Genomic DNA, 14364 nt, shown 5'->3' with positions numbered 1-14364 from the left:
ACAAAAAACAAAAATAAAAATCCCTAATCATTCAAATTTGCAACTTGTTCAACCTATTATATAAAAATAGTGTCAAATTTCATTTTTCCTTAAAAAACAGTTTAAGAAAAATATTGTGTTCGTATGTTCTCCTTGTCGATGCTTGTAATTATGCCCTCTTTGGCTTTGCAGTCGCAACAATTTTACTCTTCTTAGTTTGGCTCACAGTTGTAGCAAATATCATCCGTCTCTCTCTCTCTCCATATTTTTCTCTTTTCTATTATCATTCAAACTCTCTCTCATTTTATTATTCTTCTCTCAACATTTTCAGTTTTCACTTTATCTTTTATTATTCTATTTTTTCTTTGTCTCTTTATTAGTACAAAAAAATTATAATAATTCATGTATTTTTGTGTGTGTATGTGTTTCTTTTGTTTGTTAACGTTGATATATTCAAGTTATCTCTTTGTTAAATTTTGTATAATTTAAATTTTTTAGTAACTATTCTAAAAAATAATTCCTAAAACCACCAAATACATTCCTAATTACGTTAACACTAGGGAGAAAATCTATTAGACTACTACCTTATTTGGATTCAATATTCGTAGATGAAGGCTGAATTAACACTACCGCCTTAGACCCAAATAACAGTCTCCTCGGTCATTTGCCAAAATCGAAGGGTACTTAAACATAATCCTATGGGTCCCCAAGAAATAACAGAAAATAAAGTAGTAAACACGGTTGGATGATGGATGAACGGGTCGGGTCGGGCTTAAACTCAATGATCTCGATTCATTATCCTCAATTGTTTACGAAAACATTTCCCCCCAACTTGGAAAACTTTTTATTTTCCTTCCCTCTCATTCTTTCTTTCTATAGAAGCTCTGTGAGGAAAACTTTTTCACAACATTATTCATTTATTTTTCCTCTCAAATCCATTTCTCCCAACACAAATTAGTAGCAGGAAAATGCCAATAGAAATGCCCAAAGGGCTACCATTCTCAGTGGACACATGGACTTCTTCTTCTAAGAGAAAGAGGCACCACTTCTTAACTCATGCCCACAAAGACCACTCCTTTGGCATCTCTTCCCAATGCTCTTTCCCTATCTACTCAACCCTTCTCACCAAGACTCTGGTCCTTCAACACTACCCCTAGGTTTGTCTCTGTTTTCAGGGTTTTTTTTTTTTTTTTTTAAATTTTTTAATTGGGTTGAGCTTAATTTTGTGGGGTTTGTGCAGCTTGGTGATTCATTGTTTATGGAAATTGAAATTGGGCAATTGGTGGTTGTGGACGATCCTGATGGCGCTTTCACTGTCACGGCTTTTGATGCCAATCACTGCCCTGGTAATTTACTGTTCTTCTTTTATAGTTTTTGATTGGCTCTGTATTGTATTTTGTTGTTTAATTGGTTAGCTCTTGTGGGTTTTGTGGAAATCGTATAATTTTGTTCTTATTGTTGGATTTTTCATATTATATATGCATATTTCAGGGATAGGATTTGTTTAAATTTGATCTTATAATGATATGTTGTATTTTTAATGGTTACGATTGAATAGAGATTGGAGTGGATGTTACCCTTAGAATTAGAGAGGGATGAATTAGCAGGCAAAGCAGACATGTAGTTCCAAGTTATTTTGGAGAGAAATTTAAGTGAATGACATGAAGCCAAGTTTAATAAAAAGTCTATAACTTCAACAAAAATAAGTACTGGGGAGGGGAGGATGTTACTCTATTTTATGAATTCAGGTATGATGAATCAAATTTCTGCTCCGTGGTCTAGCTAAATACAGATTAATGGTCCGTTTGGATTGAGGGGGAGGGAGGGGGAGTAGAGTAGAGTTGATTGGAAATTAGTCTAATTTTTGGCCAACTCTACTCTACTCCTTTTTGCTCCCCCTCTCTCCCCCCAAACAGGCACTTAAGGAATAAACAGCCCTGTTGTTTGTAAATAGGTGTCATCCCTTTGCCCTTTAAGTGTCAGTGGCTTTTAACATGGTTACTCTGTCAACCATCGCTGGGCTTTTGTTGGGGCTTTTAAAGTGGTTCAGAATTTCCCCTAGAGAGCATGGGCAACAGTTGGGTATCTCTGGCCTAATATTCTGCATTTTTAAGTAAATAATTTGTCACACTTTAAATGATGTGCAATAATGTGTCCGCACAGAAGAAAATTATATACCTAATAAACAATAGACGAAGTCAGAGCAGAGAATATAAGATTAGGACATGGTGCCATATCACAACAATATATCTCCCACAAGCAAATTCCAAAACTATACACAATAAACATTTTCTGTTATATTGTTTATTTTCAAGTGCCTGCATCATATTGACATAATTAGGCTAAGAATGTCTTGGATTTAGGAATTATGTGGGAAAATCAACTAAACGAAAACAAAAATACTAATAAGACTTGGTCAGAAAGTTCTTAAAAAAAAAAAAAAAAAAAAAAAAAAACAAGAAAAAAAAAAAGAAAAAAACTTAGATCATTTAATTTACAGAATGTATAGGCAATTATTTCTAATTCTCATCACTTAGCAAAAAAAGGGGTGAAACTTTGGTGCAGCATAGTAGGTTCCCCAATTAAATTTAAACACTTGGTTGCGTTGACCATTAAAACACAATTAAATTCACTGCAACTGTGTTTTAATTCAATTGTGGAACCTAATGTAATGCTCCTAAGGTATTGTATCTAAGTTTTACCAACGCACACCAAAGGAAAAAAAGAAAAGAAAAAATGGTTTCTATAGCACCACCTAAGTGAAATTTCTATGTAGGAGCTTATGTGTCAGTATAGACAATTCTAAAAAAGCAAAACAGCGCAGTCAAATTAGTAGATACCTCAGGAGCAATGTAGCCAAGGGAAAATCATTAAAATTTGGGAAAGATAAAATGTCAGTAGACTCATACAGTTCAATACTTTTGAAACCTAATGTTTTGATTGTTAAAAATAAGATAAATATGATGTTTTGATTGTTAAATAATGGAGTTTTTAATTCACCTTAAATGTTCAAAAAATATAGGAAAAATTGGAAAAAAAAAAACAATGACATGGCCGCTGATATGGCTTAACTGAAGCATAGTAACAATAAATACTACGTTTTAGCTTTTAGATATATATAGATTTGTATATACTATATAGTACTTAGTCTTACCTGGTTCCAGTCAGAAAAACTGCCTCTCTAAAGAGCTTAGTTTTTCCTTATTTGGTTTATGTTTATAAGCTATGGATCAGGCTTCACAACAGGGTATTATATTCATTGATGGTTCTGGAGTCTGGACCAACATATTCTACTTCAACCGTAGGTTCAACGAATTAGAAAAATCTGGTTTCTTTCTTGAGCTTGCAGATATTTACACATACGCTCATTCTGTTTTAGATACTAAAAGCCATTTACTTCTAGATTTTTTTACTGGACTGTCATAATGTGATAATGTCACTGCATCTGCAAATCAGATTAATTTATTAATAGTTACATGAGCAAATCAATATAACTATTAGGATAAGGTAAGAAAATGGATATGGTTGACAATTTTTTTTTCTTGTAATAGTTTTGAATCTCATTGGACTAGAAAACGTTAGAGTGGTTGAAATTTACAATCAAGCCCTAGAAAGTGAATATGTTGAATGAAAAATATTAGGGTTATATTGGGAAATGGAATAAAATAAATGAACATAGTGAAGAAATCAAATAAAAAGTGAAATAAAATTGTGATACCATGTGGTTTTGACAATCACAATTTATGCTAATTCTTTTTTTTGATAGGTATATGCTAATTCAAAATCTCAAAAAAAATTTTTAGAAAGCCTTTACAATTTTATTACATCCTTCTGCTCTAGCAGTCACAACTTTTGGCAGATTGAAATGATAATCTCTTGAAATCAGCTATGTAAAGCTTGATTTAAATCATTAATTTGTTACAGTAAAGAGAGATTTTTGTGTGCTAGAGAGAGAGAAAGAGAGAGATCAATGATAGAGGTCTTCTTGTTGGGAAGGTGCATATTCATTGAGTTAGCAGAAAATCCTTGATTATGAGAAAGTGGTGGTAATATTAGTTTTAATTCATGGTTGGTTGAGAAGTCTAAGCCTTCAAAAAATCAATTGCAGACCCCTCTCAAATTTTGTGAGATTCAATTTTCAATTTTTAATGCTACAGATGTCATTACTCATTACACTTGTGAATGAACTGATCTAATGCAATCCTCAATGTTTCAGCCTCCTTTGACATTGGAGTGCTTTTTTTTTTAAATCTTCTTATTGGTTTTGAGGTTGAGCATAAAACTTTGCTCTGAAATTAGGTGAATCAAGAATTACATGGTGCAAGTTTTCATGGTGTGTGTGCGTGTGTGTGTGTGTCTCTGTTTTAAATATGTAATTGCATTCTGAAATGGCTATGTAGCTTTTTGGGTGGATTTGAGGATACTTTATAGTAAGCTTAATGCAGTCCCATTGATAGCTTATTCAAATCAAAAGAAAAATACTGCAATTGGAAACTTTCACGGAAAATTGGGTACTTTGGATTACCAGTGCTGTATATAAAGCTTTTGCTTGGAAATATTTTCGGTCAATAATTGTTGGTGGGCTTGAGAATATTATCCTTTTTGTATATCATGATGCTAAAACTTTATTAATTCTGATGGATAAATTATTCAGCAGATGGAAAGAAAGGCACATTGGATATGAAGAAAAATTGTTAAACCCTGATGTATTTGCAAAAAAGGGGTTTGTATATGACCCACAAAACAAATTTTTTTTTTTTTTTCTTTCTGGTTCTTACATTCTGATTTAGAGCTTCTTTAACATCAATGTTTCCTCATCTAGTTGAGTCATGTATATTAGTTGAATTGATTGGGAAAGAAATGTTTTCGAGTTGCACTGAATGTATATAAGGGACATTTCGTTCATTTTTTTTGTCCTTATTTTATTGAATTTAAATTTTTTGATATGAATGATGTTTTGACTTGGATCTTGATGCTTTAATTTGCAAGCTGCATGTTGTACACTCCACTCTTTCTTATCATGGTATATTGATGCAGGCTTGAGTCACTAGCTGCAGCTGGAGCAGGAATCACTGAAGTTATATTTGTTAGTTGATTCAGTCTCTTGAGATAATTCTTATTTGCTATATTTTATGTGCAGTCCTTGAACGATTTCATTTTCTTTTGACACCCCCAAATGTTCATATTTTCACTGAAGTTAGCAGAAGTAGATTCTAGTTTTAAGTTATTCTATGTTTTTAGTGAGTTTACTTCTTGTTTGCACTATCTATTTTCTAAAATTTTCTATGTCATCTTTCAGGTTTTAGCATCGAGAAACCGCCTGGATCCGCCTGTGGGCTTTGCTTTGATAATACCTCTAGGACATCATCCTATTCCAAAGGGGCCTACGGGGTTGTGTTTTAGGAAATGTGGCCATTGTAGCTCGTTATGCCCAACGTTCACATGGGCTAAAGGGTGTGTTTATCATTGATTTTGATGCTCACCATGGAAATGGGACAAATGATGCTTATTATGATGATCCAGATATATTTATCATTTCAACTCACCAAGTCAGAATTAATTTGGTCCAGGCCTGTGTTATATGTTTTCCCCTGCAATTTAATCACAAACTGCTTCTCCCGCTTAATATTCAAGGCCTTAATATTATTGATTTTGATCCACTTAATGGATGTACATCTTAGAAGTTCATTTCTCAGCAACCAATCTAATTCTATTTCATCTTGTTTGTTATAGGATGGAAGCTACCCTGGTACTGGTAAAGTTGATGAGGTTGGTCATGGAGATGGTGAAGGAATAGAAATTAAATTTGCCTATACTTGGAGGGTCAGATGATATTGCCATGACAACTGTGCTTGATGAAATTATTGTACCCTGTGCTCAAAGATTTAAGATTAAGGCAGATATAATTCTTGTCTCTGCTGGGTGAGTATTCCATTTCTATAAAAAGCAATTCATACTTCCCGTGAAAAACAATCTATGCTCCATTAAGCAGCTTCACTGTTGAATTTATTTCTGTCTCTGGTGAAGAGTTGTATATAGGTCAAGCAAGTCTATGGATATCCTAATTACTTCATAGATTATAAAATAAACTCATTTAGGAATATATAGGACTAGGAGAAATCCTAAAATGAGGCTCCTATGGGTGGAGCTAGAAATCTTTATAGGAAGAGGGAAGAGGGGTGTGGGGTGTGGAAGAGGGATTTTAAGTGAATAGCCACAGATCATATCCCAACTTCTAATTTAAACAATGTATAAATGCAATATTAGGAATAGTACCATGACATAAAATGGTAACAATACTGTACTAACTATGACAAGGTTAGAGGAATTTTTTATATTTTTTGATAAATAAAACTTTTAAATTTTAGTTGGCCTTTAATGAAAAAGGATGAAATATAATGTAATTATTGGGAAGTTATTTTACAAGGCTTTCGACAAAGTTGTTTGGGGTCATCCAATTTCAAGTTCTATGGTTGTGCACTTGTGCTGCAGCTGCAATTTAATTGTTAGTGTTTCTTTCAATGACACATTGACTATAGTGCATCTGTCACTAATTAGCTTATTTTTCAAAATATAACATTTCTTTTTCCTGTTCTTATGAAGGCATGAATTCAAAATGGATAGACATTTAAGAGTTTCTCCAGTATTGAAATTTAATTTCAACTAATCAAATTAAACCCACTTATCTATCACAGGATATGAATCGATTAGTTATTGCACTTAAAATGTAAAGAAACTTTTTAATATTCAGCCTCATAGTGTTTCACCTTTTTGGTTGAGAGATTTTCAACCTATAGCATTCTTTAGATTTTTGGTAATGCTTCCAAATTTGAACAACCAGAAGGGGCAACATCCTCTGCTATCAAATGAAATTATGGCGTAAAGATATCCTCTATGGGTCTAAAGGCAATTCGCTGCCCCCATCCCCTACCCGCTGGTTTAGATTGTCTTCATCTTTAAGTAGGTTATAACAAATTGTCATAGTCAATCTAGTCATTAGGCCGCTTGCATCTCTCTCTCTCTCTCTCTCTGTTGGTAAAAGTGTGCTTAAGTGCGAAGTGCAAAAGCTCCGGCACTTTTAGCATCTAAAGTGAGGTGCCTTCAAAGAAGTGTGCTTTAGGTGCACTTTATTGTGATTTTTTAAAAAGCTCACGCTTTTTTGTGATTTTTATATTTTTCAAAAAAAAAAAAAAAAAACAAAAAACAAAACTTAATTGTAGCCACATAATCTTAACACTATTGATATAAACCATTAATTTGGTGTATAAAATGCAATTTATAGTGTAATGCTACACCTCTATAAGAACTATTTGGGGTTGTAATCACTCTACAGTCCACTATTGATCTTATATTGACTAATTCTTATTTTCATATACTTATTAAGTTATTAAATTATTAACTAATATTAGTAATTAGTCATAGCACATTATGGCTACTGGAGATTCAAGAATGGATATTGACGGAAGTACTTATATCTAGTTGATCCAAAAAATTGCAAAAGGACGGGCTTATATAAATGTTATATGAATTTTTATAAAATATTTTATTTCAATTTATATGTTTTTTGTTTTTATCATTTGATTGTTGTATTGTCCATTGATAATTATTTTCAAAATTATCAAATCATTTAAAAAAAATGTGCATCTCACTTCAATCAAGTGCATGCTTTGAGCCTAGGCTCTTGGAGGCCCTTGCGCTTAAGTGCACCCGGTACCCTCTCTCTCTCTCTCTCTCTCTCAAAAGAATGAGTTAGGTATGATGGTCATGTATTGGATCCATTAGCCAGTTTGCAGTTCACGAGGAGAACATGCTACACGCCGGTGTCTAATATTAAACAACTTGCCAAAGATCTATTCGGGGGATGATGTGCGCTTTTCCTAGAAGGGCGATACAATCTCAAGTCTCTGTCATACTTAGTGGCAGATTCATTCAGTGCTTTTCTTGGGGAGCAGAGTTTGGTGTCTAAGTATGACAACCCTCCCATTTTGTTTGAAACACCATTAGCCAAGGTTAAGCAAGTGATTTAGAGGGTGAAACACATACATTCCCTGTGAAAATGTACAAACCTGTGTTATATGCTTATATGTATTAGTAAGTTTAATGCAGTTCACCTGATTCCATGTATATTTGGAAGGTGTCTATGGGTCTATATGCCTAACTCCTATAGAAATGTCTCACTTCAATGCTAACTTGTTATACAAGTATTGGGGAAAAAAAATCCCTTATAGTATGGTTAAGAATTTATGAATTGAAGTATATTGTCCTTTATGTAATACTTTCAAAGTCTGCATTTTGCGACATCAATCTCTCTTTTTTCTTTTTTATAACAATTTTATGACATCAATCTATATTGCTTGTACTTTGGAGTGTTTATTGGTTCTATATGACCTTTGGAGTTTGGACCCTTGAACTTCCCGGAATTCACAAAATGATTTGTTCCAAAAATATTAAATCGAGGAACAGGTTATCCTCCTCATCCAATTAATTTGTTACAGTTTAGATGTTTGAAATCATAAGGGGTGTCCAACTAATTAGGGGTACCCAAAAAATTGTAAAATTAGTCTAGTATGATTATAAACCAACCCTAAAATAAAATTTACTTTATATTCTGAACTATTTTTGTTTCATGTAAAACTTGCAATAAATTGATGGATGGAAATTTAAGAAGAATAGAAAAGTAAGAGAAAAGAAAAGATTATTGTTTTTCTTTTGCATGTTCGGAAGGGAATAAAAAAAATGGAATAATAGAAATTTATTAGGGTAAATTACAAAAAGTACCTTTGAAGTTTGGACTTTGGAGGAAATCAATATATTAGCCATTTTGTTAATAACGGTGGAAAAATATTCCAAAATTTGAAAATTTTATAAAGTGTGCTTGGTACCTACGAAGTACGAATTGTAAAGGAAAAAAAAGAATTACCAGAGGCAGCTAGATTTGCGGAGTTGCTATGTTGGAAGTGCTTTTTTAGAAGTTTGATGACAAGGAGCAGTAATATTTAACCTACAAAGTTTCCTCTAATCATGATTAGTTATATTTCCATGGGAATCCCAGAGCACCCCCCAAGAATTCCTCTTATAAATGGCAGAAAATTATCATCAACAAACCTGGTTATAACCTACTAATTAAGAACAGCAGAAAAATTTAATAAAAATGGTGATTGCTCAACTCATTGCAGTTCAACCTCGACAGTTACCTTCAACTTCAAGGTCAATAATCAACGGCACATGGGCAACACTAGTATCTTGTCTTGTATCCTATTTACCAATTTGCGTGGCAACTTCAACGCAACCATATATACCTTTAGAAATGGTCATTCTCATTGATACTTGAAAGAGTAATTCATGTCGGCACTATCGAGAAACTGTGCACATCATGTAGAAAAACAAAGTCATGCTTTAATAGAGGTTGTAAGGTTGAATTTTATCAACCATTTAATTGACTTTATTCCGTGACCAATTTGCTTGTAATTTAGCACTTAGCAACCCTGTATTTAGGTGGAAAAATTGTAAGGGTAGTGTGTGAGAAGATGTAAAGAAAAGTTCAAGAGTGTGCAAGAAAAATAGAGTCTCGCGGCTAGGACTCGCGGGTGGGTCGCGACTGGCAAGCCGCGAAAGGCAGGCACGTGAGAGGCACACTGGGAAGCTGAAGGGTCGTGCCAGCTGTCAGGCTACAGGACAAAAGTTCCAGTCTGGCCAGGCCGTTACGTCGCGACTTGATTTCGCGACTTGGCTAAGCCGCGAGGTCAAGTTGCCAACTTGCCCTGTTTGGCAAAAACTGACATTTTGCATTCCCTTCTCACCCTACTATATATACACCCTTATACCCATCATATTGAGAGAGCTTCCAGAGAGAATTTTGTGAGAGAAAACCCTAGAGAAATACAAGATTGATCCATCTCCAATCTTCATCTAAAGAGACTCTACAAATTCCTCTACTCTCTTCCTCTCCATTGTCATACTCTTGAGAGGTCATTTACCAAACCCTTGTCTCACCACACCCACGTCTGTGAGAAGGTCCATTTGGTGCTTTGGGAAGCAGTTTGGAAAGGAACCAATATACATTGGTTGATGCTATGGTCAAGTAGCGGAATCCGAGAAGTTAAAGAAGAAATAGGTTCGGCGTAACCTCGTTAGAGCAAGAAGCTTGGAGGGCTTAGGTACTTGGGTAGATTAGGCTTGGAGGGTCTTCTGCTGTTCATGTATCCCAACTACATTCTTTAGTGGATTATTTGACCGCTTAAAGGGCGGTGGAGAGGTTTTATGCCGAGGACATCGGTTTCCTCTTCGATAACACATCGTGTGTTGTCCGTGTGTTTGCATCTCTCTTTCCTTTATCTTTGCCTTATATTTACTGTTGTGGATGTGTTTATATTTGGCATAGATTGCTTTCTCAATTCCATTAAGCTTGTTATCATATTCCGCACATTAATTGTTTGATAGAAAGCTTGAATTGGTATTTTTGTTTCTGGGAGTCTAAACGTTCAAGGGTGTTTCATACCCATTTTGAACTTTCAATTGGTATCAGAGCGGGTACACTTGTTGTGGTGTTAAAACCTAAGTGTGTTCCTTGACCCCTTGTTGAGATGGATAGGTCTCAATCTCTCATTGTTCCACAATTTTTTGATGGTAATAATTATGCTTTTTGGAAAGTCCGAATGAGAGCATTTTTATGCTCTATAGAAGATACCGTTTGGGATGCGGTTGAGATAGGTTGGACTAAACCAGAGGCTCCTAAGGCCAATTGGGATAAGGCTGCTCTTGCAGCAGCCAATGCAAATAGTAAAGCTTTAAATGCTATCTTCTGTGCTATGTCTCCTGATGAATTCCACAGGATATCTCACATGACTGTGGCCAAGGAAGTTTGGGAAATTTTGGAGACAACTTATGAGGGGACTAAGAAGGTGAAGGACACAAAGCTTCAAATGCTTACCACCAAATTTGAAGAGCTCAAGATGGGTGAAGATGAATCGTTTGATTCATTCTATGGGAAGCTTAACGAAATTGTCATTGCTAAGCTCAATCTTGGTGAGAAGATTGAAGACACCAAGGTGGTGAGAAAAATCTTGAGGTCCTTGCCTGAATGTTTTAGAGCAAAAGTCACAGTCATAGAGGAGAGTAAAGACTTGGATGAGATCAAAATTCAAGAGCTGATTGGGTTTCTCCAAACATATGAACTGGGACTGCCTTCACACAAGACGAGTAAATCATTTGCTCTCAAAACCATCACCGAAAGAATGGATGATCCCTCCGAAGAAGATGAAGTGGAAAAGGAAGTGGCATATCTTGTAAAGAACTTTCGAAAATTTCTGAAGATGAAGGGTAGTGGGAAACCATTTAATAGAGGGAAATTCTCATCTTCAAGAGGTGATAAAAAGGAGTTTACGAGGAAAGAAGGGAAGGAGTCTCAATCTCCTTCGGACATTGTGTGCTTCGAGTGCAACGGACATGGACACTTCAAAAAGGAATGTCCAAATTATTTGAAGACAAAAGGAAAGGTTTATGCCACTACTTTGAGTGACTTAGACTCATCAAAATCTGACTCTGAAGAAAGCTGTGATGGAGAGGAAAATTACTCAGCATTTATGACCATTGCACATGTGGGATCTTCAGATGATTTGAGTACTCTTGTGAATGAGCTGGGTGAATGTTCTGATGAGGAGTCCATTGGGATTGTTGAAGAATCAGAAGGTGAAGGAGAAGAAGACGCATCCAGCCTTAAAAAGAATTACGCAATACTTCTTGAGAAATCAGGAGAGTATACAAAGGTGGCAAAGGCAGCCGTGAAGAAAATGAAGAGAGCTGAGGAAGATTTCAAAAGCCTGTTGGTTAGATATAAGAAGGCAAAGTGTGAGATTGAAGCACTTAATGGTGAGCTATCAGAAGCATACACGAAGGTGAGGTTTCTCGAGCAAGAGGTAGTGCAAGCTCATGCCAAGGTAGATAGAGTCTCCTCCATGAAGCTAGATGATGTTATTTCATCTCAAAGACATGTCTCAGACAAGTCCGGGTTGGGATATACCGGAGGAAAAAGCTCATCAGCCAAAGTTACAAAGGAAGTAAAGTTTGTGAAAAACAAAGAGACAGCTGTTGATAAGTCTACTCCAGAGAAAGTTGAGGCTGAAAAGAAAGTGAATGTGGATAATCAACGGATGTTTAACAAGTCCCGAAACTAATCTGAAGTCAGATTTGGAGCTAGAGGAAGATCTTTCCCAAGACAGCAGCAGGGTCCTAGAACAAACTATATTTGTCACTATTGCGGATTGCAAGGACACACTAGACCAAACTATCAAAAGCTAAGAGCAGACAACAGTGCGAGTGTACCTCGGTCCTGAGGAAGAAGAAATGACTTGAGGGTCTGGGGTGGTGAGCAATCAAGAAGTCAAAATCGGGATTCCGGAATGACGGACGTGATGAAAATGATTGGCGCCTTCACTACTTGCTTGGAGAGCTTCAACAGAAGGTTTGAAAGTCCTAACTCCAGCACCTGATCCATCAAGTATATCACCCCAAACGCACGTGACGTGTGGGTGACAAAGGGTACTCATGCATAAGCATTATAACATGTCCATGCATCAATTCTTCCTATGCTTTGTGGATATGATTGGTTATTTGCGTTGTGTTTTTGAGTATCTGTTTACTTTGTGTTTTGCTTGTGCTCTTTATACTTTCTCACTTTCTTGTTTATGATCATTCTTTTACTGCTTTCGTGTCAAAAATCCAAAAACACATAAAAAGTTGAAAATCCAAAAAGTTTGATCACTTTGTTGAGTTGTGTCTCAAAGCATGTTTTGCCCTGTACTTTTGTACCAATGGCTTTGTGCATTTAACGAGCTTAGCTTGTCTCTTTTGCACTCATATCATTGTGGAAGAAATTCTGAAATCTATGTGATTGTTGTAAATAGATCTTCAACCTTGTCATGAACGATTAGTGAATGGTTTTGTTCATGAACGATTAGTGAATGGTTTTGTTGATCTTGAGACATGCATAGGCTCATGCCTATATATCTTCCCACTTTTTATTTTTATGCTTTTAAAGAGCTCTCTAAATGTAAATCTCAAAATGAAAAGAGATATGGAGCTGCAAAAGCCTGTCGCACATACTAGTATTTGACTAGGAAAAAGGGAAAGCGACCATAATAAAATGTATGATGCCCAAAAGCCAAAGGCTATCTCATTAATTGAAATATCAAAAATTCCAGGCATCTATCTCTCAATGAGAGTTTCTTTGCTTAAAATTGGCAAATGATATGTGTATATGGAGCCAAATGAAAAGCTTCAAAGAGTTGTTATCAAGTCCTTGTGGGAGGTCATATATGCATGCTTCTATAATTGAGATAGGTCACATGATCTAGTGCTAGTTGTGTATGTCTTGATTGAATTAATCATTGAAGCTTCACATTGGACTAAGGACCATCTCATTTTTGATATCCACACACAACACACAAGTCTATGTTCAATGAATGCCATATTCATTTGTGTGATTGTACTTGATTAAATGTGTTTTCACATGCTCAATCTTTGTTGATCAAACACAAAAAGATTTTTGAGTGTTTTGCTTTGTTTTTGGAAAGTACTTTACTTTTACAAAATTGTGAAATTTTTTCAAAAAACAGTGTTGCCCTGTTTTTGGCGACTAAGTTGCGGGTCAGCTCAGTCGCAAGCCCCAGTCGCGAGCTCAATCAAAGATTTTCGCGACTTACTGGCGAGTCAGTACTCTAGTCACAAAAAAGACTTAGAAATTTTTTGAAAAATTTAAGTTTTTGCTCTATTCGCGGCTCATTTTGGCGGCTTGTTCGCGGGTGGAAGGTCCAATCGCGAGGGTTACTTAGAGATTTTCGCGGCTCAGCTCGCGACTCCTTCGCGACTAAACCTTCCGGTCGCGAAAAACACTTAGAAGATTCTTCTAGAATCTTACCTTCACAGTGTTTCGCGGCTTGAACTGGCGACTTACTGGCGACTTGGATAAGTCGCGAAAAACGCGTGTTTTGAGATTTTGAAGACAGTTTTTAAAATTGATTTTCAGTTTTCCCTCAATTTTCAGTGACTGTTCATTATCCTCTTCAATCTCTCTTTCAAACAGTTCGTTTCTAACTGAAAAATCTCTCATCTCTGCATCATTTCTGCATAAATCTCCAAGACTAAGGTATGGGTTTTCTTTTCCCTCATTTCATTCTTACTATGTTTTCCATTATCTTCTTGTGTTGAACCTTGCACATGTGCTATGCGATTTTTTATATATGGGTTTACATTAATTGGTGATTATGTCTGTTTGAGGTTATCTTCCTTTGTTGCTGAGTTTATTTTATAACTTGGTTGTACTTCAACATGTGTGTCTCTAGTCTGAGCATTGTTCATTTGATAGAGTTCCTCATTCTCTTTAAACAT

The 14364-nt window shown here is 35.5% G+C and overlaps 1 protein-coding gene across 1 annotated transcript; it reads left to right on the top strand.

Moving 5' to 3' along the window:
• Positions 1-959: 959 nt before the first annotated feature.
• On the top strand, positions 960-5952 carry LOC112013386 (histone deacetylase 14, chloroplastic). Its single transcript, XM_065764042.1, is given in 9 exon segments — positions 960-1115; positions 1220-1325; positions 1395-1417; positions 1538-1599; positions 5017-5065; positions 5279-5370; positions 5372-5528; positions 5713-5775; positions 5777-5952. Coding segments are annotated over 9 exon segments (837 nt in total). The 3' UTR covers positions 5906-5952.
• The last annotated feature ends 8412 nt before the right edge of the window (positions 5953-14364 follow it).

This window comes from Quercus suber, unplaced genomic scaffold (genome assembly GCF_002906115.3).
Source record: "Quercus suber isolate HL8 unplaced genomic scaffold, Cork oak 2.0 scaffold_539, whole genome shotgun sequence".
NCBI classification, from domain to species: domain Eukaryota; kingdom Viridiplantae; phylum Streptophyta; class Magnoliopsida; order Fagales; family Fagaceae; genus Quercus; species Quercus suber.
This window is presented reverse-complemented; position numbering and strand designations above follow the sequence as displayed.